This window comes from Olea europaea, chromosome 12 (genome assembly GCF_002742605.1).
Source record: "Olea europaea var. sylvestris chromosome 12, O_europaea_v1, whole genome shotgun sequence".
Taxonomy (NCBI): Eukaryota; Viridiplantae; Streptophyta; class Magnoliopsida; order Lamiales; family Oleaceae; genus Olea; species Olea europaea.
In genome coordinates, this window is record NC_036248.1 from 7,107,966 (window position 1) to 7,133,615 (window position 25,650).

The 25,650-nt window shown below is 35.5% G+C and overlaps 4 protein-coding genes across 5 annotated transcripts; all 4 read right to left on the reverse strand.

Moving 5' to 3' along the window:
* Positions 1-542: 542 nt before the first annotated feature.
* LOC111406505 lies at positions 543-1,030 on the reverse strand. The gene is made up of 2 exons (XM_023035917.1): positions 1,009-1,030; positions 543-886 (listed from the first exon to the last, which is right to left on the reverse strand). The coding sequence occupies exons 1-2, from the start codon at positions 1,028-1,030 to the stop codon at positions 543-545; spliced, it is 366 nt and encodes a 121-aa protein (XP_022891685.1).
* A 68-nt stretch (positions 1,031-1,098) lies between these two features.
* LOC111406507 (uncharacterized mitochondrial protein AtMg00810-like) lies at positions 1,099-2,610 on the reverse strand. The gene is made up of 3 exons (XM_023035918.1): positions 2,435-2,610; positions 2,339-2,363; positions 1,099-2,124 (listed from the first exon to the last, which is right to left on the reverse strand). Exons 1-3 carry the CDS (start codon positions 2,608-2,610, stop codon positions 1,099-1,101), a joined length of 1,227 nt encoding a protein of 408 aa, XP_022891686.1.
* Positions 2,611-6,277: 3,667 nt separating this feature from the next.
* LOC111405423 (V-type proton ATPase subunit H-like) lies at positions 6,278-12,915 on the reverse strand. Of its 2 annotated transcripts, XM_023034287.1 has the most exons (11): positions 12,760-12,915; positions 12,418-12,543; positions 11,350-11,452; positions 11,199-11,271; positions 10,525-10,590; positions 10,320-10,431; positions 9,074-9,235; positions 8,739-8,864; positions 8,380-8,505; positions 7,604-7,783; positions 6,278-6,738 (listed from the first exon to the last, which is right to left on the reverse strand). In XM_023034287.1, the coding sequence occupies exons 1-11, from the start codon at positions 12,793-12,795 to the stop codon at positions 6,490-6,492; spliced, it is 1,359 nt and encodes a 452-aa protein (XP_022890055.1). In that variant the 5' UTR covers positions 12,796-12,915; the 3' UTR covers positions 6,278-6,489. The 2 variants fall into 2 exon arrangements, with proteins under 2 accessions (XP_022890055.1, XP_022890056.1); XM_023034288.1 differs by lacking the exon at positions 8,380-8,505.
* Positions 12,916-14,560: 1,645 nt separating this feature from the next.
* Positions 14,561-25,637, reverse strand: LOC111406508 (mitochondrial proton/calcium exchanger protein-like). Its single transcript, XM_023035919.1, has 17 exons — positions 25,445-25,637; positions 25,274-25,314; positions 23,635-24,286; positions 23,262-23,552; positions 22,284-22,434; positions 22,053-22,190; positions 21,772-21,887; positions 21,305-21,388; positions 19,184-19,270; positions 18,763-18,927; positions 18,501-18,675; positions 17,643-17,837; positions 17,510-17,557; positions 16,403-16,549; positions 16,175-16,257; positions 15,622-15,737; positions 14,561-14,928 (listed from the first exon to the last, which is right to left on the reverse strand). Exons 3-17 carry the CDS (start codon positions 24,231-24,233, stop codon positions 14,846-14,848), a joined length of 2,478 nt encoding a protein of 825 aa, XP_022891687.1. The 5' UTR covers positions 24,234-24,286; positions 25,274-25,314; positions 25,445-25,637; the 3' UTR covers positions 14,561-14,845.
* Between the last annotated feature and the right edge of the window lie 13 nt (positions 25,638-25,650).

Here is a 25,650-nt window from a genome sequence, read left to right on the forward strand (position 1 = left end):
GTTCAACCTTTTTTTTAACATATGTTATAAAATCAAAACTTGGCCTCAAAAAAACTTGGAATTTTAAAACCAGCAAACAATTAGTAAACTAGCATATTATTAAAGAACAGAAACCAGCCATTGCATTTAATGAGGAAGAAGAATACATAGCCTTAAAAGGTCAACCGTGTGTGAATTGCTTCAACCGAAAAAAATAAATTCATGTGTTTTGCAACTTACGAGGTTTGGATTTTTGCAATTTCAACAATAAAAATTCAACGAGTTCTTTTTTTCTTATTTTTTAACAAAGGGAATGGGGTCTCATGTCCACTTATATGCATAAACGAATGAGAAACAGTTTTTGTTCAGTAGGATGAATTAGATAAATACAAAGTATATGATAATAAATATGATGGAATTGAGATCATTGGAATAGTTAATCAACACCTTTATCACTTAATAGGAAAACTAATACAAGATCCCCAGAGTCGACAACCAACCAACAAATGAACGAATCAAACAATTATGTGTCAAGTGGATAATCCCCTATTATCTACACAATATCAAACTTGGAAAGGCCATGGCCAATTCTTCAAGTCGTCCTCATCTTGAACCTTAGAATTCTTCATTGCATGAGAATTTACCCCATCTTTTTGTACATAAGCATAGTAATTCAAGAAGAATGCAAGTGTAAGAACAACCCATTCTAGGCAGAAAATCAATACACACAACCCACCAGCCAATTTCAATATTGTCACCCCATCTTCTTCCCTCACATAGGATTTCAGATTTCCAAGAAAATCTTCAGGCCTTGTGTAAATAAGCACTGAAACAGACCCTTGAAATATTGCTGTCAGCATTGTCGCCACCATGTGGGCCCCATACCACTTCCCAGCACCTCGGGCAGCTGATGTATTAGAGCCAATATGAACTATGAAATGCTGAAATATTATTTATCTGAATTCACATGGAATGACTGAGTTTATACAATATAAATAGGCGCCAAAAGTAACTAACAATACAACTAACATCCAGCTAGCACAACTAACATCTAGCTAGCACACTAACATGCTAACCGTGTTCTAACTATACAAATGGTATTGCTTCTAATACTCCCCCTCAAGAGGTGCTATAAATATCTTTTACACACATCTTGGACAGCAAAGGAGTAAGGCTAGATGGAGGCAGTGGCTTCGTGAAGACGTCTGTAAGCTGGTGTTTTGAACGGACCGGTAGAAGTTTAATGATCCTAGCATTGATCTTGTCACGAATGAAGTGACAATCGATTTCAATGTGCTTCGTTCTCTCGTGAAAAATCGAGTTAGTGGCAATCTGAATGACAGCATGGTTGTCACAATATAGTATGGCGAGAGATGAAACATTAAGTTGAAAGTCTTTTAATAATTGGTTGATCCAAAGGATCTCACTGGCAGTGGAGGCAAGTGCCTTATATTCCGCTTCAGCAGATGATCGAGAGATGGTTGGCTGTTTCTTTGATTTCCAAGAGACCATAGAGTTGCCAACAAATATGCAAAAATCGGTGGTAGACTTTCTTGTATCAATGCACGATCCCCAATCAGCATCTGAAAAGGCCCGAACTGGAACAATTGGATTAGAATGCAACTGTGATGAAAAGAAAAAACCCTGTCCAGGATTGCCCTTCAAGTATCGCAGTAGGTTGTGAACTACCTTTAGGTGTGGCATCCTTGGTTGAGACATGTATTGACTCAATTTATGTACCACAAAAGTGATGTCAGGTCGTGATAGGGTCAAGTATATCAATTTCCCAATTAGTCGTCGGTAATGAGAGGCATCTGGAATTAAATCTCCCTCATGTATGTTGAGAGCTGACCTTGGTTCCATAGGACTGTTAATTGGTTTGCAGTCTAGGTAACCGGCATCTTCAAGTAACTGCAATCTATATTGTCTTTGTGATATAACAATTCCTGATGAGAACCGAGCAATTTCTATCCCCAAGAAGTATTTCAAGCAACCCAGATCTTTGAGCTTGAATTGAGAGTGCAAGAATGTCTTTAAGGAGTTGATAACCTGAACATTTGGTCCAATGATGACAATGTCATCCACATAAACCAACAAGGCGACAAAGTTATCCTCAGAGCCTTTAGTGAATAAGGAGTAGTCTGCCTTAGATTGGGTGAAACCATGTTATAGGAGAGCATGAGTAAACGTTGAATTCCATTGCCTAGAGGCTTGTTTAAGTCCATAGATGGACTTATGTAGTTTGCAAACGAGTTTTCCCCCCTGTTTGGATGGCCTAAGTAAGTCATACCCAAGTGGCAGATCCATGTATACTTCCTCAAATATATCACCATTTAAAAAAGCATTATTTACATCTAACCGGACTAGGTGCCAGTTGAATTAAGCTGCAAGAGTGAGTAAAACTTTAACAGTAACATTTTTAGCTACTGGAGAGAAGGTGTCAAAGTAGTCCAACCCTTCTTGTTGAGTGTAACCTTTTGCAACAAGACGTGCCTTGTGCCTTTCGAGTGAACCATCTGATTTGTATTTGTTCTTAAAGATCCATCTGCAGCCGACGGAATGCTTCCCTGAAGGTAGAGGCACAACAGACCAAGTGTGGTTGTTTTCCATGGCATCCAATTCAAGCTTCATTGCTTCTCGCCAATGAGGTAATTTGACAGCCTGATGGAAGAATTAAGGCTCAAACTGTGATAAAATGGATAAGGCGAAGTGTCTGTGATGCTTAGACAGCTTTTGATAGGAAATGAAATGACTAATGTGGTGTGGGGAAGGTGGAGTATGGTGATGAAATTGGGAGATCAGATTACATAGTCATGAACGTAATTTGGAGGTCTGGTGGATCTTCTAGATCTTCGAATATCATGACCAGATGGTTCAATGAAATTTGGTTGGTCAGTGGAATCAAAACTATAAAGCTGTATAGGATGATTTATCCCAGTAGAAGGAGCTCAATTAGGATCAGCAGGCTGTGTATTAGGAATAGATTGAATCTGGTTTGGTTGGACGGGTAAATCAAGATGAGGAGACAATGTAGGAGATGGCAAAACTGGATCAGAAAAAGGATCTAGTACTTGATCAGACTCTACAATGGTATGATAAGGAAATATTTCCTAATGAAAAACAACATCTCTGGATAAAAAAAAATTGTTTTAATGCGACATCGAGTAGTTTGTATCCCTTTACTCGTAAAGGGTACCCTAAGAACACACATAACTTGGCTCTTGGTTGGAATTTATTTCTATGTGCTGTGAGTGTGGATGCAAAACCTAAACATCCAAAGACTTGAAGGTTGGAATAATCAGCAGGTTTGCCATATAAGATCTCATGAGGGGTTTTATGGGGTAAGATAGGGGAAGGGGTTCTGTTGATGAGATAAGCTGCTGTTAATACACATTCAGACCAGGAATTAATAGGGATTCTAGACTGGAAGAACAAGGCTCGGGCAACATTTAGAAGGTGCTGACGTTTTCGTTCCACAACTGAGTTTTGTTGAGGTCTTTCAACGCAACTAAATTGGTGCAATACTCATTTTTCAGCAAAGAACTCTTTGAAAGACAATTCATGTGCATTATCTGACCTGAAACTTTTAATCTGTGCACCAAATTGTGTGGCAATCAAACTGAAGAAACGATGCACAGCCTTTGCACCATCAGATTTTTTACGCAACGTATATATCCAAGTAAATCTGGAGCAATCATCAACTAAGGTTAAAAAATATTTGTGTCCGGAGTGTGAAGGAATGTGATATGGTCCCCATACATCACAATGCAATAGATCAAACGGCTTGCTGGACAATTTATTACTTGACTCAAATGATAGTCTTCGCTGTTTAGCAATAGGACAAATATAACAAGGAAGCTACCTATTCAACTTCAAAACATCACAAGCTACTTGATCTTTTAATACATCTAAACGTTTAAAAGACAGATATCCAAGTATGTTATGCCATATATGGGCAAAAACATTACCAACAAAGTTATTCAAAAATGAATCAAGATCACTTGTATGAAGTACATACAACCCGTGCACTTTATCACCCTTGCCAATCATCCTCTTGGTTGTAGTCTCCTGAATGAGAAATTGATCATGAGAAAAATTTAATGTGAGGTGTGAACCAATAGTCAATGCACTGACGGATAACAAATTCAGTTTGAACTGTAGCACGAATAGAACATCATGCAGCACCAGTTTAGGGCTTAGTCGGACATCTCCACATAAGTTGACTGTTATTTGTGTGTGATTTGGCAGAGTGATACTTGCATTATCAACCTTTCCTAATGTCATAAAGGCATCACCAGCACAGCATACATGTTTAGTGGCTCCTGAGCCCACCATCCATGTCTCTTTATTAGCAAAGACAAGATTATCAGATATAGAGTGACAAAAATACCTGTAGCTCCCGAATTGTTCTGTTTGTCTTGATTAATGGAAGCAGCGTTTGAACTTGAAGCTAAGTGACTTGACAGCACATTCATCAGTTGTTGATATTGACTGGAATTGAGGTTTTGCATAAAATTCTCCATGCTAGGTTGCTGATCCATTTGGTGAACGGTTGACAGCTGATTATCAGGATTAGTTGCAGAATAGTTTTGGAAGTTATCCCTTGATTTTGACTTGAATCCTGGTGGATACCCATGGATCTTGTTACATTTATCAAATGAATGTCCATGGTACTTACAATGAGTACAGTAGGGCATTTCCTTCCTTTTAAAATTATTGATCCTATTTCCATCATAACGAGAACCAGAGTTCATCATTGGCTTCATATTGTCAGATTTTACTGCAAATGTAGCAGCATCATTTGCATCATTTCCCACCGATTGTGCGCTCAATTTCCTTTGATTCTCTTCTTGCACCATTAGTGCAAAAACATTATTAATTGGTGGTATGGGATCCATAAGTAGGATCTGGCCTCTAGCTTGGGAGAGCGACTCATTCAACCCCATAAGGAATGACATGATGTATTCCATCTAATAGTATTTGTTTACCTCCTTAATTCCACCGCATGTACACTTTTCACAGTTGCAATTTGGTCGAAAGTTACTTAACTCTTCCCACACAGTCTTCAATTTTGTAAAATACACACTTATGTTGCTTTGATCTTGAGTTAGACTCATCAGATCTTTCCTCAATTGGAAAATCCGAGGTCCATTGCTTTGTTGAAATCTTTCTTTGAGATCATGCTAGATCTCGTGAGCTGTAGACGCATAGATGATGCTAGCTGAAATTTCCTTCGAAACCGAATTGAGTATCCATGATATGACCATATTATTGTTTTGAATTCATGAATTGATCAAATCAGGACTTGCAGCTTCTGGTTTCTTGATAGATCCATCAATGAAAGATGGTTTATTTTTCACTGAAAGTGCAATGATCATTGCACAGCTCCATGAGGGTTAATTTTCACCTATTAATACTTGAGAAACAAGCACCAATCCAGGACTATCTGAATGATGAAGGAAATACGGACTTGATGGTTCATCAATGGTGGACTTGCTCATGGATGAATGCACATCGGAGTTAGCTTCAGATGATGATGATTCCATTCTAACAAAATCGCAGATGTGAATTTTACAAATGACGAAGAAGAAGATGAAAGCTGAAAGGTATATGCTCTGATACCATATTAGAGCCAATATGAACTATGAAATGCTGAAATATTATTTATCTGAATTCACATGGAATGACTGAGTTTATACAATATAAATAGGCGCCAAAAGTAACTAACAATACAACTAACATCCAGCTGGCACACTAACATACCAACCGTGTTCTAACCATACAAATGGTATTGCTTCTAATACGATGCAGCAGCGCAGCCAGCAATGGCACCAGTGATGGTGGTGATGTGGAGGAGGATCAAGAAGAAGCCACAGAGCAAAGGGATTAGTCGAAGGGAAAGGGTCAAGAAAATGCAACTAGAGGCTGCACCTAAGAGTATGTAATTGCATAAGAGGAACACTTTGTGAGCGCGAGGATGAGATTCATAAGAATTTTCTATGTATAATCCTCCCATTTCTTGCAACTTTCTAAGAGAATCTGGGAAATTAGGGTTTGCTGATGAGAAATGGGGGAAAAATGCAGAATTCAAAGGCTGATTTGCTTTATGGAATGTGGTGCCGATGAAGGGCATACACATATATGAAAGATATGAAGAGCAACGTTCATATTTGAAATTGAAAATATGACCGTTAAGTCAAACCATTAACCAAAACGAACATTCTTTAAATACAAACAAAATACATAACGCAGTAAAGTAATCAAACTGTATTCTCTTTTTTATTTTCCAACAGCATCGGAAAAGAAAAAATACATAAATATAACTTTATTTGACAGCATATAACATAATAATTAACCCCCCACAAGTTGCTCATAACAAATATCTGATAGCAAAAAATAAAAAAAAATACGGTGCATTAATTACTCAGACAAACAGAAGTACATGACTCCCGCATACAAATTCTTCAATTTTCATCCTAAAATTATTATAATTTTAAACCTGGTCGAACCTTAAGCTTGTAAAAAGCTTGCATATTTGGCACCTAGGAAAAGCCTTTGGATGCAAAGCAAGGCATTTTTGGTGACCTCCGGGTTTTCATGGTTCATCAGTTTCATCACCCGTTCTTTTGCTTTGAGGTCAGTCACTATGATGCGCCCAGCAGGATGGTACTGAATGAACTGTGAGAGATCAAAGCAAGCAACGGCTAGTGTTCGAGGATCAGTAGATGTGTCCAGGATTGTGATCAAGACCCTTAAAATCTGTAGCAAGATATTAAATATTACTTTTGTATTGAAACGATAACAATAAAGCAATTCATGAAACGGTGCTTAAACCTATGATACTCGGACTAGGGTACGGGTACGTATCTAAGTGTCGGATCTTTTATTTTCTAAAATGTAGGAAATACTAAAATTATGAAAATGATCAACCTTGATCTTAATAAATTTTTGGTTGGTTCCATGCATTCTTTTCATTGCTCTATGTGGATCATTGATAGCTCTATCAATAGATCCAAAGAAACTAGATCCTAAGCAACCGCAAGAAGTCGTTTTAGTTTTGGTCTATCCCTTTCTCCACTAGCATATTGTACTGAGATGGCATCATTCTTATGAACATGAGGTTTTTAATTCTATGCGAATCATGTCCCAACGACCTAAATCACCACTCTCTTAAATTATCCTCAATGGATGCCACTTCAAGTTGTCGTACATTCTCACATCTTATCTTAGTAACCTCATTTCCTCTACATTTACCTTAGAGATATTTTGTCTTTTAAAGAAAATGCAGTAGCATAGAGAATAACACATCTAATGACAATTTTATAAAACTGGTCCGTTAACATTATAGGATTTTCTTATCATGCAGGATTAGCATAGCACCTCTCCACTTTATCCAACCCTCTCTTAACTCTGTGCATTACATCTTCTTCAATTCCTCCTCCATTGTTAATAATTAAACCTACATATATAAAACAATCGCGTTTGGGGCGGCTTATGAAAGAAGTTTTTCCTATGATTTATCTTGGAGGGTACAACAAAGAAAATAAGAGAGAACTTCTGGGACTAATTGATGAAACAAGAATAGTTAATAGGCATGACAATTGTCCAGGAAGATGGGCAATACCTGGAAATCATTTTCTTCAAACTTCGTAATATTTTCCCGCCAAAACATAGGATCTTTGTGCATAAGGGACCAATCCAGATGTCCAAGGAGGACTTCCTGCTTGTACTTATCAAAAGAACTCAGCTTCTTAATGTTATCTTGCAGTCCTCCTTCCAGCTGATTCAGAGCTTCCAGCAGATCCTACAAAAAACATATCACTTTAGCACTTGAAATATGAAGGTAAAGAGGGGGTGAGGAGAAACGCATGAAAGCAGGATCGATTTCTACAGCAGCTCGTGTAAATAAGACTCTGAAAACAGACGTGTGATAATACTACAGCAGTAATTAATTTTAAATACAGCTTCTATGAATTGGTGAATTTGTTTTACCATACATTCATAAGTTTTTTATAAACAATTAATGATAGCCATCCATTTTTTGATAAATATGTGTCATATAAACATGATAACCTGATCCACCCTTCTTCTCCCTACAAACCCATAAAAAGAATAAAAGCATTGCCTCACATTGGCATCTCAGCAGTTAGATGTCCTTGACAAATCATAAGCAAATAATAGATAGACCTTTTCCCACATAATAGGCATTTGTAGAAACCCTTAGCCGGTTTGCCTCATCTAAATGTAAAGGGAATAAAACTTTGATACCGTTTCCTTGTGTAATTTGTGGGAAAAACCTATCCCTTTTGAAAACAGATTTTCTGTTTGCCGTAATTTTGACTCGAGAAATATATAAGCAACCAATTACATAGTTAGAAACCATCAAAAAATATCTCTCACCTCATCACTCCATGCCTGTGCTTTCAAACTCTGGACAAGCTGGGGAAGTCCTAGATCTATCATCAGAGCACCAAATGTCCCCTTTTGAAGCAAGTTCCTAAGGGTCAACACAACTACCCTGACAACCTAATAGCAAAGATGGGATGCATGTTACATACTGAGGTGAAGCGAGAATTTCACAGACAGCTGTTAAATAGAAAAAATCTGCCTGTACAAGAAGTTTTAAGATTAATAAGCTGAGATTGAGCAGAACAAATACATTCTGAAAAATTAATGGACCAAACAAGATGTTATAGATCAAAAACAGGCTGTCATCCTAAACAAGTAAATCTCAGCATATATTACCCACAGGAACTCACCTTTTCTTTTGTGGAACCCTTAACAACTTCAATCAAATGTGGCAGAGCTCTAGAAGCACCCAATTGCTCGATTGCAGGTTCATAGTAAGACAAAAGCCATACACATAGACATGTTTCGTAGAGGAGCTGTTTCAAGAATAAATCAAGATTCAGAAATGTTGAAATTTAAAGTAGTGAAACAGAAATAAGTTGTTATATTAGTTTTAAGAATTCCAACTTTACACGACTCCAGATGATATTGAGAACCCATCCACCAACCAATATCTAGGACTCAGGTAATTTAGGTATAGAGGTTAGGTACTTTTGCTTGTGGTTGTACTCAACCATGCTGTTACCTGAATGGATTGTTGACTGGAAACTGGAGAAATTAGAGGAACGAGCAGCTTCACTCCATCTGCTTGAACAAACAAAGATCGCACAACAGGCTCTTTAAGTAGAGTTGCAAGACAACTGATTGCTGTTGGAATGCCACGGCTAGGATGAGAAGGCTTCTTCAGCTGTATCGATACACGAGTATAAAGGACAAGGATGGTTCACATGAAAGTAGATCTAACAATATTTCCCTGCTTAAGCCAGTGAAAGAAAAACTTGATGCATATTTCACCAAACTTATTACAAACTGAGGTTTTGTATGACCATTATTCTCAAAAATAATTATATTACCAGAGGATTTATCTTTTCAGTCTAAACTTCTATCTGTGTATCCAATTTATAAACCGAAGAAGTGTCAGTAACCACAAAAAATTTAATCATAAACAAAATTTTGAAATGGAGCATAAAGCTTGATGATAAAATATTGTCAAAGATATTGTATAAAAAGCTTTGAGCATACTCTACACCTTGTGCATTTTTAGATTAGACACCAGATGGTCTTGTGTCAACGTTATTTGAGATCAAATTCTTAAACTTTTGCCAGTGACTAATTCTCCAAGAAATATAAAATAGAGACATGCATTGTCTTTATTCTGATAGCCAAGATATTTTATTATTCACTAGTATACCCTACATGTTGAAAGAAACTAGATTAAGCCTAAAACTTTGAAGGTCCAAAGGACCAACTAGAACTTTAGTTTACTTTGCTTGTTATAGTAACTTGCACCTTTATCACTGCATCCATGCACCACGAGAGCAAAAGTAGATAATGGATATTCCATGTACACTCTCAGTTGTTTTATCAGATTTTGTCTCCCATAGGAAGCAGTGAATTAGACTAATAGATTTGACAACTTATAGTTTAAATGGACTAGGTCTGTATTTTATCAAGAGCGTATTTCTTCTTTTACCTAAGCCTTGTCATTTTTCCACTTGCTATAACCTAAAATCTTTAATAATTTAAACAATTTTCCCCTCAAAAGGCATTTCTACACTTTTATCTGTTTTTGTTTCTTTAGTTAATTTTTGATCGACCCTATAAATTTCAGGCGTTTGACATTCATAATACAGTTCCCTAAAACTGCTAATTAGCTTTCCTATGTTAAAAAGGCTTTTAAGATTCCTTTAGTTATATCTACAAGACCTGATAAATCCCTTCAAACATTTATTGGACGAATCCAAAAACATAATGCAAATCTTAGTACAGACCTGTGTGCAAAGCCACTCCACAAGTCCTTTTAGGACATCATCAATAGTAGTGAGTTCCTTCGATTTTGAGGACCCATTTGCAATGGCTGCATCCTGAGGCTTGGGCCTTGCACTGTAATTGCCAAAACAGGATTGTTACACAGAAGCAGGACAACAAATGTAATTAGCATTAAACACCATTAACAAGGGAGGATATTTTTCGTACCTTACTATCAGAGAAAGTATCTTACAGCTCTTCTCTTGAATAAACCAGTTACCTTTCCAAAGCAATCTGGAAAAGAAAAGAGGGTGCATGTTTATCATCAAGGGAAGTTAGGAGAAGTACTAGCTTTGATGAACTGAAAGTACTAGATACGTGTCAAGAAGAACAGCTTAATCTACTTACAACATCAGATTCAATGACCATTCAAGAGTATATAACTTAAAGTATATAACTCTTTACCTTTCTTTATTTCTTTCTTTTCTTTTCTCCTCATTTTTTCTTTTTCTTTTTCTTACTTTGGTGGGGAAGGGTATTGAAAGGTTCATGTTATGTGATAAAGCTGGACAAGGCAGAACTGTGAGTGATAGAATGAAATTGACCTTGTTTAACATGGTCACAAAAGATTGTTCAATTAGAACTTTTGGTGGATATAGAGCCAGATCAAGTAAAGTACTAGAAATCATTTAAATAGCCCACAAAAAAATTTGATGGTGAATACAACTTAGTTTTCCTGTTGTTTATTGTTTATTTGGGACTGAGGGTGTCGGAAGCTGTAGATATAGATGAGGAAAAAGCTAGAGCTCTATATAAAAAACTTCAAGTGAATAGCAACAGATATTGTTACATCCAGATAAACATAGGCAGCTAAAATTTACAAAACAATAAAGATTGCTTGCCTTAGGAAAGGCTCGTATGTATCTTCGTTTGCAAGAGATGTGTCATGAAACAGCCTTGCTCTTGTTGGGTTTGCTGCCACAGGTATGAAAAACATATGAGTTCTGTAAAACAGTAACAAAAAATTAAAAAGCTAATACCTCTATTGCTTACCAGTAAGCATTTCATCTATCAAGGCCAGAACATATTCTACAGTTTCTTCCTTGAATATGTCGCGCAAAATGCTAACAAGTACCCGAATGTATGATGGACCATCCTGTAACAATTTTTTCCCACTAGTCATTTAGCTCAAATTATCTATCAAAGCCAGCTCAATACATCTGATGAGAATAAAAAAGCCATCATCCTTAGCACCATTGAGAATGCATTCATACACTGTACCACATTAATCGTGCAGCAGATGACTGAAGATAATTAATATGCTCGTGTACATTGGCTGGGGAGAGGCCAGATGTGTACAACTGGCTCAAAGTAATGTGAAATTAATCAAATTGCTCCAATTCCATCAGAAATTAATCTATTGATGCATTGCTAGCAAATGCAACTGATAGAAGGAAATATTGGAAATAGCTTGAATTTGAAGAGGTACATACTTTAGAGAAAGGATTGAGAACTAGTAATAAGATTAATGTTATGTCTGTTGTAAAATTAATTCTATGAGATTTGAATTGCTTTTTTATGAATTCAATCCATCCTGAAATGTGAAAACCTTCATTTGAATCTTTGATTTAACAAAGGATATGGACAAGAAACGAAAATGAGGAAAATTGGATTTCCACAATTTTCCTCGAGAAGCTTCCCCAGATAAATGTAATTCAAAATTTTGAAAAGTGAAAAGAAATGTCGCATTGCACAGCTATTAGAAGAGGCAAAAGAGGATAAACCCGTTGTAGCAGAATAAGCTTCCATTGTCTTTGCACCTTCAAGGTTCAAACTCGTATGGGTGGAAGTATTTCAAGAGCTTGACAATTTATTTTATCCTTGCTGATATTCCACGTTACTCTTTTTATGTTCCCAATGGCCCAACAAAAAGAAGACAAATAACATTTTTCTCACCTTTGTACTTTCCTTTCTACAAATATTGCAATCATAATGCACAGAAAATCACGACAGCATTTAAAATAATCGAGAAACATGCATCAAGTTAATATTCCACGGCAGTGATAAATCATTAATTATATTCCAATAAACAAGGAAGAAAGTAACAGTAAATTTTTTTACATCGTCCAGCAACTGAGCCTTGTAATTCTCGGGTTTCTTATCATATCGCCTCAACAGCTGAAGCCCTGTTCCAGTTATCAACTTAGTACTCATGTAAGTCTCCCATGGAATATCCCTCCTTAAAACCTTCAAATCACCAAAAAATCAATCATGTTTCAGAACAGAACAAGCCGAATAAGTAACCACTACAGTAAATACAGAGTCGTTTCTGATTACTTAATCAATGAAGGCGAAATACGAATAGGTTTTCAACAATTTTGCAAATATCACTGCAATTGATTCAGGAAAATTCCTGTAAAAAATGTATTCAGAATCAGATATATAAGTTGTGTAAGTATGTACCTGCTCGGTTGTGAGGTCGGAGTGATCCATGGTCATTGGTGGAATTGTGAATTATTTCTTTTGGAACAGATCGGAATCTAGAGAGTTACGACCGAAGGGCGTAAGCAGTAGGAACCAATTATTTTAATAGAGTCGCAGACCTTTCTTTTTTTCCTTCTTTTTTTTTCGCCTTTTTTAAAGAGGCTTTATTTTTCTTTCAAATTTTTACTATTTAAAGTGTTTGATTGATAATTTTATTCATAAAAAAAAAATTCAGCTTTTGATCATGTCATTATATTTTTTCCAAAAATAAGGGAAAATTTTTCTCCAGGCAAGATGGTTTTTATATTTCAAATAATTCACTTTTCTTTTTTTCTCTCATTTATCCCTTTCTCATCTATAAACAAATAAAAAAAAATAGAAAAGTATATCATTTTTTAGATTGAAAATAAATCAATCAAACACATTTAATTAATAATTTTGTATAAATAAGTTCTAAGAATTGAATTATCTATAATTTATTTTTTTCCATGCAAATTATTTACTCATAATCAAACGCACTCATTCTGAAGTAAAATTTAAAGGGAAAATGATATCTCTTTAAGGGCCGGGCTTGGTCAAGGTCCGATTGGCTTCTTGCTCTCTAGATTAATGTTAACATTTTTCTCTTTTCTGTTTCTTAAATCATTCTTTTTTTTCCCCCTTTTTTCCCATTTTATTCAGCATGCAAATAAAAGTTTCACTAACAGTTCTTTATGTATTATTCAAGTACTAAATTAGCACGTAACTTTGAAAAAGTTTAGTAAGTTCATATAGTTGGGACTTAAGATTGATACGATGAAAGATTGATTTTATTTTTTAACTTAAAGACTTAACTTTTATTTAAATTATAAGTTAGAGACCTATAATGCAATTTTTCCAAACATTATAATGGTGGCAATGGGCCGGGAGCCCATCTATATGCAGAGGTCAGAGGGCCCAGAGTCATATAAGACATGGTTGGTCAGTACATCACATGGAATGGGCCCACCAACCCTATTAATATTTTTTTTAAAAGGTTGAACCCCAATCTTAAGTTCAGGAAATAAAAGCTTGTCCGTACACTGGTACCCACAAAGAGTCCAATTTCATATCTTAGGAATCGAACCCTCACACTGCGACTGCCAGCAAGGTTGAAACTACCTCCTAGAGGAGCTAATATTTTTAAAAATAATAACAATGGTACTTTCTTGAAAAATATTTCTGGTATTTTAAAAAACGTTGCTTGTGCATTAAAACAGCTGAATAAGGCCCGACCACTGATAAAAGGGGCTGGCCCTGACCCGAGATTAAATGACCCACGTTGGGTGACAGCTATCGTCCTTCCAACACGAATTTATACTTGACCCTTGAGGCTTTAATTATATTACAGTTATTAATAGTATCCAGTAAAAATATTTTCCACTTTTCAGTACAGATAAAAATATCTATTGTTTCACTCTACACCAAACACACTGTTGATACGTAGTATCTAAAAAGATTAGACTAACTTTTCGGTTGACCAAATTTAATTTTAAATTTCATTCATCCCAAATTCAAAACTTTACCATACACCTTACAAAACGTACCTCCCGCATATTAACCTCCACCAATCCAAACAATTAATTTCGGGACAACCTTATTCAGTTTCGTGTAAAAGCAAGATCTATGAAACACATAGTAGACTAGTATATAATACTTGGGTCGCAAATAAAAAGAAATACAACAAAGTTTTTCTTGTTCTCGACCATAACAACGAGAAACAATGCATCCAGAATGTTCCAAAAGAGGAAAACACACACAATTCAATTCTAATATGATGACTAGTATCTTATTTCTCAATAACCGTAAATTTTCGATCTCATGTCATATACAGGAACATAACGGCTACAAAACTGGTATTCAGGTATGCTCACAACATTAATTCTTCTATTATCAAAATCAAGCCAATAATAGCAAATTATTCTATGAAAGGTTTTAAAGAAGCATCACTTTCTTTGCTAAGGGCAAAACCCAAGTCGAAAACTCAATCTCGAGTTAAAGTTCAGATTGAACCATAGAAAAATATTATTGTCAACTGAAAAAGGTATTATGGCTTCCCTGCTTCAGCTGTTTCGACGTCTTCTGTCTGATTGGCTAATTTGATAATATCTTCCACAAGAATCTTTCCTTCTGCAAGCAGAAACATCAAATCAAAGGGGTATTATAAACTTTTAGAGTAATCTGGGACAGCAATGACAAGGAAAAATAAGAGCTACAGTTACATTTAAGAAGCATAACAGAGTAGAACAATCATGCTACATTAACGTCAAGGTTGGCATAAAGTTTGACATAATGCAACGAGACATTCTATCAATGGACAGTTTAAAACACGGTCAACTTTTTCATCCAATTATTAATTGCCACATGCAATTATGTCAAACTTCTTGTCAAATCATTCTGGCAAAGAAGCTTTATTCCAGAGCAGAATTCAATCCTAGTGAGCAGTTGGAATATGATCACGTTTTCATAATGACACTAATTCTATTTCCTTCAACAATATAACCTGATTTTTAGCAACAATGTTAAAATAGCTGTCACATCTTGAGTTTCACAAGCCAGCAACAAAGTCTTTTGAACATCATTAGATAATTCTAGTGCATCTCCAGGAAAAGAAACAAAAGACATTGAATAGCACGTTGTCAGAGATGATTGCATAGTACTGGACAGTATTAAGTAGAGAAAAAGAACTAAAACTCCATTCATCACACTGTCCAGTTCCACAGATAATACAAGAATTCACAGGTTAGCATAAGTTCCAAGCATATATTTCATTAAGCAAAATATGATAGAACCAGAATGAGAAAACATAGAGGAGTGAGCAACCTCTATCTTTGGAAAGGTTGCCAATGAGTTCTTGTATACCCTCCTTGTCCAAGGTGTCCTTCAGGTACATAGCAGCAGATGCCACCTCTTCCGGAGTTACTTTGCCATCATAATCCCTGCGCCCATAAAAGTATGGAACCCAATTATTTCCGGGAGTTTTTCATCACACCAATAGGTAGATAGATGGAAAACAAATTAAATAAAAAGCACAATATGTAAACCGTATGCCACAATTGGTTTGAGCTGGAAGAAACATCAATGTAACACTATTCATTTTTCTGTCAAGATGTCATGAACATCTTTCATCAAGTGCTTCAATTTTAATGTGAATTTTTACTTATGTAGCCTTCAATTAGAAATAAAATATTGTAGAACATCCCTTTGCCCAGGTGGGTGGTCATAGAGCTTGTGAATGACAACCAAAATCATCAGGAATTTGAACGCTGTATGAACTAACATGAAGAATCAAATTCTTAGAATTACATATCCATTTATCAAACTTGTATGTTGAATAAAATACTCAAATCCAACTACTGCAAACTCCAAATTGTACCTGTCAAGCAATCGCCATCGATCGCCAATTTTTGCATCCACATCGTCAATCTCTTGTTCAAGCTTTTGGAGCATAGCATCAACCTAAAAAGAGGAAATCCCAATTAACATATGACTAATCATCTATATATTGCATACATCTCAATCCAAATGGTAACTGGCTTCTAAACTGGAAGGCAATGCATAGTAGATTGAAGTAGCAAATCCAGATTGTCTGAAAGTGTCTAACCCTGTCTATTAGAGCTGAAGAAACTTTGTCGCCCGCAGCTTGCTCATCAGCTCGGCCACTGTCCTCTCTTGCAGCTTTATATGCCTTTCTGGCTTCTTCTTCTCCGTCCGTACCCTCTTTCTCCACTATGCTATTGTACAACTCTACCTGCAAATAAAATATTACCAATAAACATAACGCGACTCAAGCGCTCACCTGGCAGATGCCACTTAGATATATGCTCAAGACATGCTGTGCATAATGTAGATGAGTTGAGCAAAACAACCACATTCATAACATTCCTGAAAGCCACAGGGTGCCCCCAAAAAACAATTGTAACAACATGTTAACTTGAAACAACACATGTTGTTGTTTCGAACTTTAGTCCAAGTGGTAAGGAAAGAAAGTGGAAGGCATTGTAAGATATTAAGAGTGAGAATGAAGAAGTTAATAATTGTCGATTGAAAAAGCCATCCACAAAATAACCCAAGACAAATTATAGAAGTCAACAAAAAATTATTTATGATTTGGACTCAGACATACTGATGTCGCTTAAATGATTCTCTAACCACAAAACTACGTGTGGCAACTATAGTTACAGGATTAAATCCAATAGCTTGACATCCATGAACATAATTCTGTGCAGGTAGACATTAACTAAAAGTAACAGATAAGGCATTACTTCATTTGATTAGGGTGAATATGGAAGAAAACCGACAACTATGGGAAAGTCAAAGAATGAATTGGTTGATGAAATATACATCCTGAGCTCACTGAGTGGTCCTACAGAACTGCCATAGATGTCACAAATAAAGAACATGGGACATCTATAAACCACACAGAATGCAAATGTAAGGAAGAAGGGTGAAGGATCCAGGAACAGGTTGGGATTAACGGATGTGACCGAAAAAATAATTGAAAAATTGGGGGAAAAGATGAATATGCAATTAGACAAGACTAAAAGAAATAAGGAATGAAGGGTGTTAAAAAACCAACTCTAAAATATTAGCAACCGCCAATCTCGTTCAAAATGGCTACAGCACAAATAATGGCCTATTTGCCTCCTCCTAGGCTTTAAATTTAGGCTACTGCATAAATCCGTTACAACAAAATGTTATATATTATTACCTCTTTATTGACAAGTCTCAAGAACTCCTCCCGCTCCCTGCTCACAGACTGAAAGCAGCCAAGCAAGTATTTTTATGGAATATTAACACTTAAGGAATATGTAAACTATGAACAGCTCGCACTCAATTCTTACAGATGCTGATGCTAAAACAGCCAATGCACGACTTAGCTCACAAAGTTGCTCTTGCTTGTCCAAAGATTTTTCTGATTCTCTTTCTTTTGCTTCTTTAGCCGTTGCAGTCATCATCTCTTCCAAAGCCACATCCTTCTGCCTTGAAGCAGATTCCTTCAACCTAGCTTGCTCCTCTTCCTCTTTCTCTTCCTCCTCCTTTAATCAACAAATTTAAGTTTACTAACTAAAAAGCAAGATAAAGGCGAAATTCTGAACTGCTAGAATAAAAATTTACCAAATAAAAGGAAACTCGTACTGAGCAAACTTTCAACATTGTCAACATATTTTGGACATGGACAGTTGCGGCACAGTGCTTTTAACTCATTATTTCATATAAAATATGACGCTGAAGAAATACATATGTTAAAGATAGGCGTGAATTACTAAGGATTGCTGGGATGGGGATTGCTACTTGGACAAGCCCTAATGCGGCATTTTCAGGGATATAATAATCTATGAGAGGTCTCAAGAACTGCAATGTCCATACAGTAAATCTAGATCTAACATAGGCAAGGCAGTGAGAATTTTCGGTCCTGTTTCATCATATGCACAGTAGTTAAAAATATCTGTTGATCAAAGTCCAAAACTTTTTTCAGTTTTGTCAAAAATATTTTCAGCAACTTGAGCACTTGAAGAGCACAAAAGGTATTAAGTACTTGAAGGGTACTATGCTGTGAGAGGACATAACAACCCACTGTTATCAAATAAATTGAGATCAGATTTTTGAGCTGTCAATTTTTCAATTCAACAGTTTATTTACTGAAACCATATCTCTTTTCATAAGAGTCCATTAAAAGAGAAAGCAAACAAAATCCAAACCTTGATTAGTTCTTCTTGCATTTCTAGGAACTCTAACTTCCTCCTCCTTTCTGAAACAGAATCTTCAGATGGTAAAGCTGTAACTCCTACAGTGTCCACCACTTCATCGGGCAGTGAGGAGAGTGTAGCTTGAACAGCTTCCTCTGGCTTCACTTTACCAGACACACTGAAAGCTCTGGAAGAGGGTGACAGAACACGAAAAGAAGTTTACCTACTGTTTAATAACTCGAAGTCATGCAGACAGAGGAAATTTTTAGGTTACCTAGAAAGAATTAACAAAGAAGACGGTACTGAATGGTTGAGAGATAAGTCCAGCCAATCTCGCAGCTGCAGAAACAAAACACGAAGTATTGAAATAGAAATCCACAATTTATCAAAAGGGCATATCAACAGAATAAATTCATCTTGCTGGTTGAGAAAGATATAAAATTGTTACAACACAAACCTGAAACTAGATTATCAACAAAATGAAGGGGAGTGCGTCAATTTGTTCATAGTAGCATCAATATGTAGGTTGCAGTTATGCGCAAGGAGAGAATTTAAACGTGTCAATCATAAGGCTAAAAAGGAAGGGCAACCCAGGAAAATATTCATTTCCAAGAGGAGTTTTCTCAGTCTAAGTATAATTTTGAGTATATTCAAGTGTTTACAAACCTATGGCCCTCCACGAAAACAAATCTTACTGCAACTTCATTATAATTCCAGGAAAGAGCACAATAATGTTAAAAATAGTTATACACATAGCAAGATCTGGAGCTACTCTCCTTTTCCTCATTGATCCACCAACACAGAATCAGAGTCACATAAAAAGAAATAGGTGTACCATAACTAATTATGTGGTTGATCTTAGGAAAAATATTATTTTTCTAGAACTAGGCTGGACAAAACTCTCAAACCAATCAGATTGAATTGAACAGAACCAAATTGAGCCGTTTTTCTTAAATTAAATATCCAAACGAGTATCTAAATCGAGAACCGACGAGTTCAGTTCAATTCTCGGTTCTAGACCAAGAACCGAATCTCCGTCAAAATTATTTTATTTTTTAAATAAATTTGCTAATTAATTAACCCAAACCCAAAATATGATTTTCCTATTTCTAATTTTCAACCAAGCCCAACTTAATCAAATTGACTTAACTTTTACCAAAAATCTCTTATTCTACAATTGCTACTGTTTTGGTGAAATCGAATTGGAAGCTCAATTGTGCCTCTTCATTATTGTGAACTTGCTATCTCTTTATTCTTGTGATTTTAAGAGTCAAATCTATGAACTCAACAAAGAAAGGTACAAAAGATATCACGGGATTGGACTAAGTTATTTTGTAAAAGCTAAGATTGAACATATTATAGTTGAATTAATATGGCGTTGTCATAAATATAAATAATAATAATAATAATAATAATGAGCATGTTTGAGCCACATTATAATGAGAAATAGAGCCGTTATGGGCCCCACACCAGAGATAGAAATTCAAAAATGGTGACTTGATGTGATGGATAACGGTCATATTTTTCATTTTAATGAGGTAAAAATGTGGCTCAAACAGGGGCTAAATTGGTTTTATATTTATCATATATATTTTCTTTCATGCATTGGATAGAGTTTAACCCATAATTACCTAAATATAACCAATCGCCACTCTTATTCAAAATATTTCACCTACAAAAATCCAAATTAAAAGAAAAGTTTTGATTCTATTGAAAACTAGAAAAGTAGAGAAATAAAAATATAACACACATATGTATAACTTTAAAGAATTAAATCGACATGTCAATGTCCTACTTTTTTGAAAATCCTGTGTTGGCATGCTCAAGTTGTAGGGCTGGACATGGTCCAATTTATGTTCGATTCGTTGGTTCTAAAGAGAATCGAACCAAACCCAAATTGTCCGATGTTTGGCAAGTAGAACCATTGGGTTCAAAATTAATTATAAAAATCGTATGGATTTGGTTCTATTCGGTTCGGTTCCATTTGGTTCATGAGTTCCATTTAGTAATTAAATTTTCTTAATATTTACAAAAACACTACATTAATTCAACTAATAATATGTTCGATCATAACTTTTACAAAATAACATAGTCCAATTTTATGTATTATTTGTGCATATCTTTGTTGAGTTTTTCATAGATTTGATTGTTAAAGTTACAGAAAGGGGAATATAGCAAACTTACAATAATGAAGAGAGGCGTAGCCAAGCTTCCAATTCGATTTTTCCAAAACTTTAGAAATAACACTATTGTAAAATAATAGATTTAGATAAAACTTATGTCAATTTGATTAAGTTGGGATTGTGCTGAACATTAGAAATAGAAAAATTATATTTTGGGTTTGAGATAAATTAATTTGTTAGCAAATTTATTAACAAATTAATTTAGAAAAAATAAAATAATTTGGGTTATTTAAGATAAATAAATTTAAAAACAAGGGAGATTCGATTCTTATTCGGTTCTTTGGTCTGGAACCGAGAACCGAAATGAACTGAACCATTCGATTCTCAATTCAGATATCCGTTCGGGTATTTAATTTAAAAAGAATAGCTCGATTTGGATCCTGATTGATCCGATTCGATTCAAGAGTTTTGTCCAGCCCTATCAAGTTATGTCATGCCCTGATCCATGCTTCTTCCCTTAGTTTCAAAGTGCCAAATTAGAAACATGCTTCCACACCGGAGGGTTTTTCAATATATGTTGGCCGGTTTTAAAGTTTTTGAATATTCCAAGACTGCTGGTTTAAGAAAGCTATGCATGTTTAGTTTTTAAAGGTATTTACAAACTATTAACAGGATGGGTCATGGAGTTCTTGCCTTTTAGATTGATTGAAAATTAGAAGAGATGGAACTGCAAAATAATTTAAGATAGAAGATATATTGTTCTTAGCTTCCATATATCTGCAAATCCACATAGGAATTGAATAATAATCTAGAAACAGAAAATGTGATGTAATGAATTAATGAAAGAGTGAACCTAGTGGATTTTCCAAAAATGAAATGAAATTTTGGGCTTAGGAATCAATTTTAAAGTAAAAACCATGTCAGTTTGGACTTAATGTAAGCTAATTATGAAGGTTCTCACTGGATCCCTCATGTTGTCTAAAGTTCTTGCATGCAGACAGTTCATTAGTAATTCACTTAGTTCAATTGCAGATGAAAGATCCCTGTTGTACTAATTGTTCCTGCAGGAAAATTGCTCTACTGGGAAAGAGATAATGTTAGACTTTCCTATAATTCTCCAATGGAAGATGCTGGATGTTGCTTTTGAAATCTTCCAAGACCTAAGCTTTCTGACCAGGTAGACATAAAACAAAGAAGAGAGATTTTGTGAAGGAAATGGGGAAGGACCATCAGATTCCCCCTGCTGTCTTATTGTTCCAGCGCTACATCTATGTCGCTGAAGGTCTTATGCTGGTAATGATCATGTAAGATGAATATTTGGTTCAAATTTTCAGTCATAAGGTTGTGCTCTGTTTGGTTTTGACATTACTAAACACAGCACAGTAATTGAGTGATGTGTAATTTTCAAGTTTTGACGAATAACTTCTGATTAATGCTGTACCATATAAAATCTGTTGCGGTATAAATTATCAGAGCTGAGTTTTATCAAGAGAGTGAGCAACAAGATCCATTTTACAGAATAGGTGGAAGCTCTTAAAGCAATAGATTGTGAAAGTGGAAGCTTTGCATCTGGTTTATCCTATTTTCTCGATAAATCTTTTACTCATAATGACTTCATACCAATCATTTAGCTCAAATATTAGGTGCATATTAGGTAGTAGTGGACACGCACGTTTGTACAGTATAATAACAAGATTGTAACTTCCTTATTGATGATACTATCCATCGTATCATACTCTGTACCAAACACGTCGTAAAATTTCTTTTGTACCCTGTTGTGATATTTCTTGGCTGTCTCTTTTTTGGTTATTCCTTTCTGCCAACTGTGACTTGTGAACAAGAAAATTAGTTGAATTCTTGAAACTTTTGGTTAGTATGTTATTTAATTTTCTTTTTATTTATTAATCAATCAATTATTGTATCTTTCAGTAATTTGTTGTCCATAGAATTATTTAATGAAAAGGAAATAAGAAAAGGACCATAAGGTCCATAACAGACGTAAATTGGTATGAGAGTTTATACGGTGGTTCTGAGGTCTATTCTATTAGCTACGGTGACCGAGCATGTTTGGCTTTGCTTCTTTCTCAAAGAAAGTCATTTTAAATTTTAGCAAATTTTTTTTCGAGCTCAACTGCTTTTTGCCACACGAATGAAGAGCACAACATTCTTGACCCTGTCAACCGTTATTAAACTTAGACTGCGTTTGACAACCATTAAAATGAGTTGTTTTGAGAAAATGAATTTTTGAATAGTGATTTTTTTGGAGGATGTGTGACTACAATGTAGGAAAATGTTTTGAATTTACATGCAGAATATTTAATTTTGAGAATGTGTAATTGAAAATGAATTTGAGAAAAAAAAAAGTTTTGTTTTAATGAGTGTCAAATACGGGCTTAAAGTATTTTTTTTGAGGACCCAATATAGCTTTTAGCATTATTTTCTATGCATCATTTTGTCTCATTTCATTTGCAAATTAACGATTTTGATAACATGACAAAACAAAATCTTTAAATTTTCAAACGATTTGCGGTGACAAATGTGAAACTTAGTTTAAAGTTCAGTAAAAATTAAAAGTAAAGTGATGGTTAGGAAAAAAATTTATAGTGATTATATTTGAAAAAGTTTTAAAGCTCAGGGACTGCTGGGAAACAGAATAAATAAATTGATTTTGGGAAACAATTTCAGGAAAACTGGCAGCAAGAACTCCATGAATGGAACAATAATAAAAACTGCAACAGGAACTAGCCTAAAAATGTCGGCTGTTGTTCGCGTCAGTTGTTGCCTCTCCCTCCTGGAAAGAGTCTTCCCACTAGCAAGTTTTAACAATAGCCTTGAACTTATTCTCACATCAGCCCAAAGTAGTTTCGTACCCAACCAGTAGTGCTGCATTGTGGATTTAAACTCATCCTTCCAGTGCCTCAACTTTTTTGCCCAATCCTCCCTGAATTAAGGAGAGCAGAGACTAAGAAAAAGAGATCCTAGAAATGTCTCCTGACACCAAAAAGAAAAACACAAAAGTATACCTGCTCATTGAAGCAACAGCCCTTAAAGCAGGACCAATCCCTAAAAGCATAGCCCACATTCTCTTCAGTACAGGTTTAGCACCCTTCTGGGAATCTTGCAGCTGCTTGGCTTTGGCTTTGGCTTTGACAGTGCTTAAACCTTCAACTGCCTGGTCACATTCTTCTGGTGAAGCTTCCTTTTTCTGCTTCATGGCTGGTTCTTCATTTTTATCGTCACCACTACCTCCTAATTCGGGCTGACCTGCTGCAGCAGTGGAAACATAGCGTGCATAATCTATAGTCCACCTGGCTCCCAATGGGGAAAGAACACCTGATCTTCCAATTCCGCAGCCCAAAGTTGGAATACCAGAAAAATTACGCCTAAGAAATTCTTTTGTCAAAGTACTTCTAGCTTCATCAATGCTTAGAGAATGTGAATCCTCTTCATTGACATGATTGGTACTTGAAGATGAATAGCTCACCACCCAGCTCTTCCGTGAAGAAGGAACCCAATATGAACTTCCATGATCAAAACTTGAAAACCCTCGAACCAAGCAATTGTGCTGATTAAGGGAGTCTAAAAGAAACTTTTTCCTTCGCAATATTGCTCTTGAGGCCATTATGACAGACTTCTAAACCTTTGCATACAACTAAAGTTGCATATTCCAGCACCCTGTTGATATAGGATGATAGCCAATTTGTACAACAGAGTATATCACACAACAAATTACAGCTAGAATTAAACAATGCACAAAAATATGTGTCTCTGTGAAACTATATGGAAATCCTCCAAATCGGAAAGTGAACAAGCTCCTCTACTGTGTTTTATAATACTTCCTACATTTATCTCATGTATCTTGTGTCAAAACTTCTGAGCTTCTATTTGAAACGACTATATTAGTCTTATACACTTCTAGCTTCTTAAAACTTGTTTTCAACCATATTTCTTCATCATTTGATGACCTCAATTTCTTTTGAGCTGGGTAAGATTTCTCCCAGTTTATAATGCATACAAGGTATAAATCAATCATCCTGTATGAGAAGTGTTAAATCAAGTAAATCCTACCAAATTGTTTCCAAAACCATCCATTTCCACATAATTTCATTGCAAAAGTTGGTTACCAGCGAACAACATTTTACAGTGGCTTCATGCTAAATAAAACCATTGAATGCCCCACTAGTTAATTTTCTTTATCTGATCGAATCCACTTAGTATTGTTCGAAATTTTCTACCTCGAACAGTTCAGTGCTAGTGTTGGAAAAATATTTTATGTCTAGCTCATAAAAGGAAGCGAAAATATCTATTTCTAGGTTTCAATCCCTAACCCCTGAAGCTAAATTGAAACCTCCTTTTTTCTGGTTCAATTGTCCACAAATGGTATAAGAATTGTAAAAGGTACATAGAACAAATTCGAAAATCAGCTTTGGACAACAATAATTAGATCCTTTCCATTTCTAGTAGGAATTGTATCCCTGACAGCTCTGAAAATAACAATGTTGTGTATCAAATTGAAACCTGGATTTAGTATTTCACAGCTCAATTATTTTTCGATTCTAGATCTTTTATTTTAACTTATTACGTGTAGTTCATAATAAGCTTACTTGTCAAACGTCCAAACAAACATCAGTTATCACTAAAAAAAATAAAAATATAGATTACCTACGAGTTTTCGCGGTCTTCTCAGTCGTTGCGCACTTACACTGTGTATACATAGATACATCCATGAAAAACACGGAATTTCATGGAATATTTACATGAAATGACGATTAAAATGCATAAATAAATGTTAGATTTGAGCAAACAAAATTATAGAAAATCGAAAATACTGACCTTAGAAGATGAAGGCGAGCGATTAATGAATCAGTAGGGTAGTTGAAGAAGAAGAAAATCGCATTCCACGGCTAAGGCGACTGATTATGCTATTTTTTCGTTTTTCATTCTTAATTTTGTCTTAAATTTTGAGCAACGTGGGTTGATGTGTATTCATACGCGTATAGGTAGACTTTTCTTACTGCAGCTTTCCTGCCGATATATAA

Excerpts from the sequence above, each read along its gene's own strand:
- LOC111406505 (XM_023035917.1), bottom strand. The coding sequence starts at position 1,030 with ATGTTAGTTGTGCTAGCTGGAT. Across the intron at positions 887-1,008 it reads GTTAGTTGTGCTAGCTGGAT|CTGCCCGAGGTGCTGGGAAG; the intron begins GTTAGTTGTATT and ends CTAATACATCAG.
- LOC111406507 (XM_023035918.1), bottom strand. The coding sequence starts at position 2,610 with ATGAAGCTTGAATTGGATGCCATGGAAAACAACCACACTTGGTCTGTT. Across the intron at positions 2,364-2,434 it reads GGTTACACTCAACAAGAAGG|CTTAATTCAACTGGCACCTA; the intron begins GTTGGACTACTT and ends TCACTCTTGCAG. Across the intron at positions 2,125-2,338 it reads TTCAACTGGCACCTAGTCCG|GCAGACTACTCCTTATTCAC; the intron begins GTTAGATGTAAA and ends ACCCAATCTAAG.
- LOC111405423 (XM_023034287.1), bottom strand. The coding sequence starts at position 12,795 with ATGACCATGGATCACTCCGACCTCACAACCGAGCAG. Across the intron at positions 10,432-10,524 it reads ATACTTTCTCTGATAGTAAG|TGCAAGGCCCAAGCCTCAGG; the intron begins GTACGAAAAATA and ends TGGCAATTACAG. Across the intron at positions 7,784-8,379 it reads CACAGGCATGGAGTGATGAG|GATCTGCTGGAAGCTCTGAA; the intron begins GTGAGAGATATT and ends TGTTTTTTGTAG.
- LOC111406508 (XM_023035919.1), bottom strand. The coding sequence starts at position 24,233 with ATGGCCTCAAGAGCAATATTGCGAAGGAAAAAGTTTCTTTTAGACTCC. Across the intron at positions 21,389-21,771 it reads TACCTGGTCAGAAAGCTTAG|ATATATGGAAGCTAAGAACA; the intron begins GTCTTGGAAGAT and ends GTGGATTTGCAG. Across the intron at positions 14,929-15,621 it reads CAACCTTTCCAAAGATAGAG|AAGGAAAGATTCTTGTGGAA; the intron begins GTTGCTCACTCC and ends TTCTGCTTGCAG.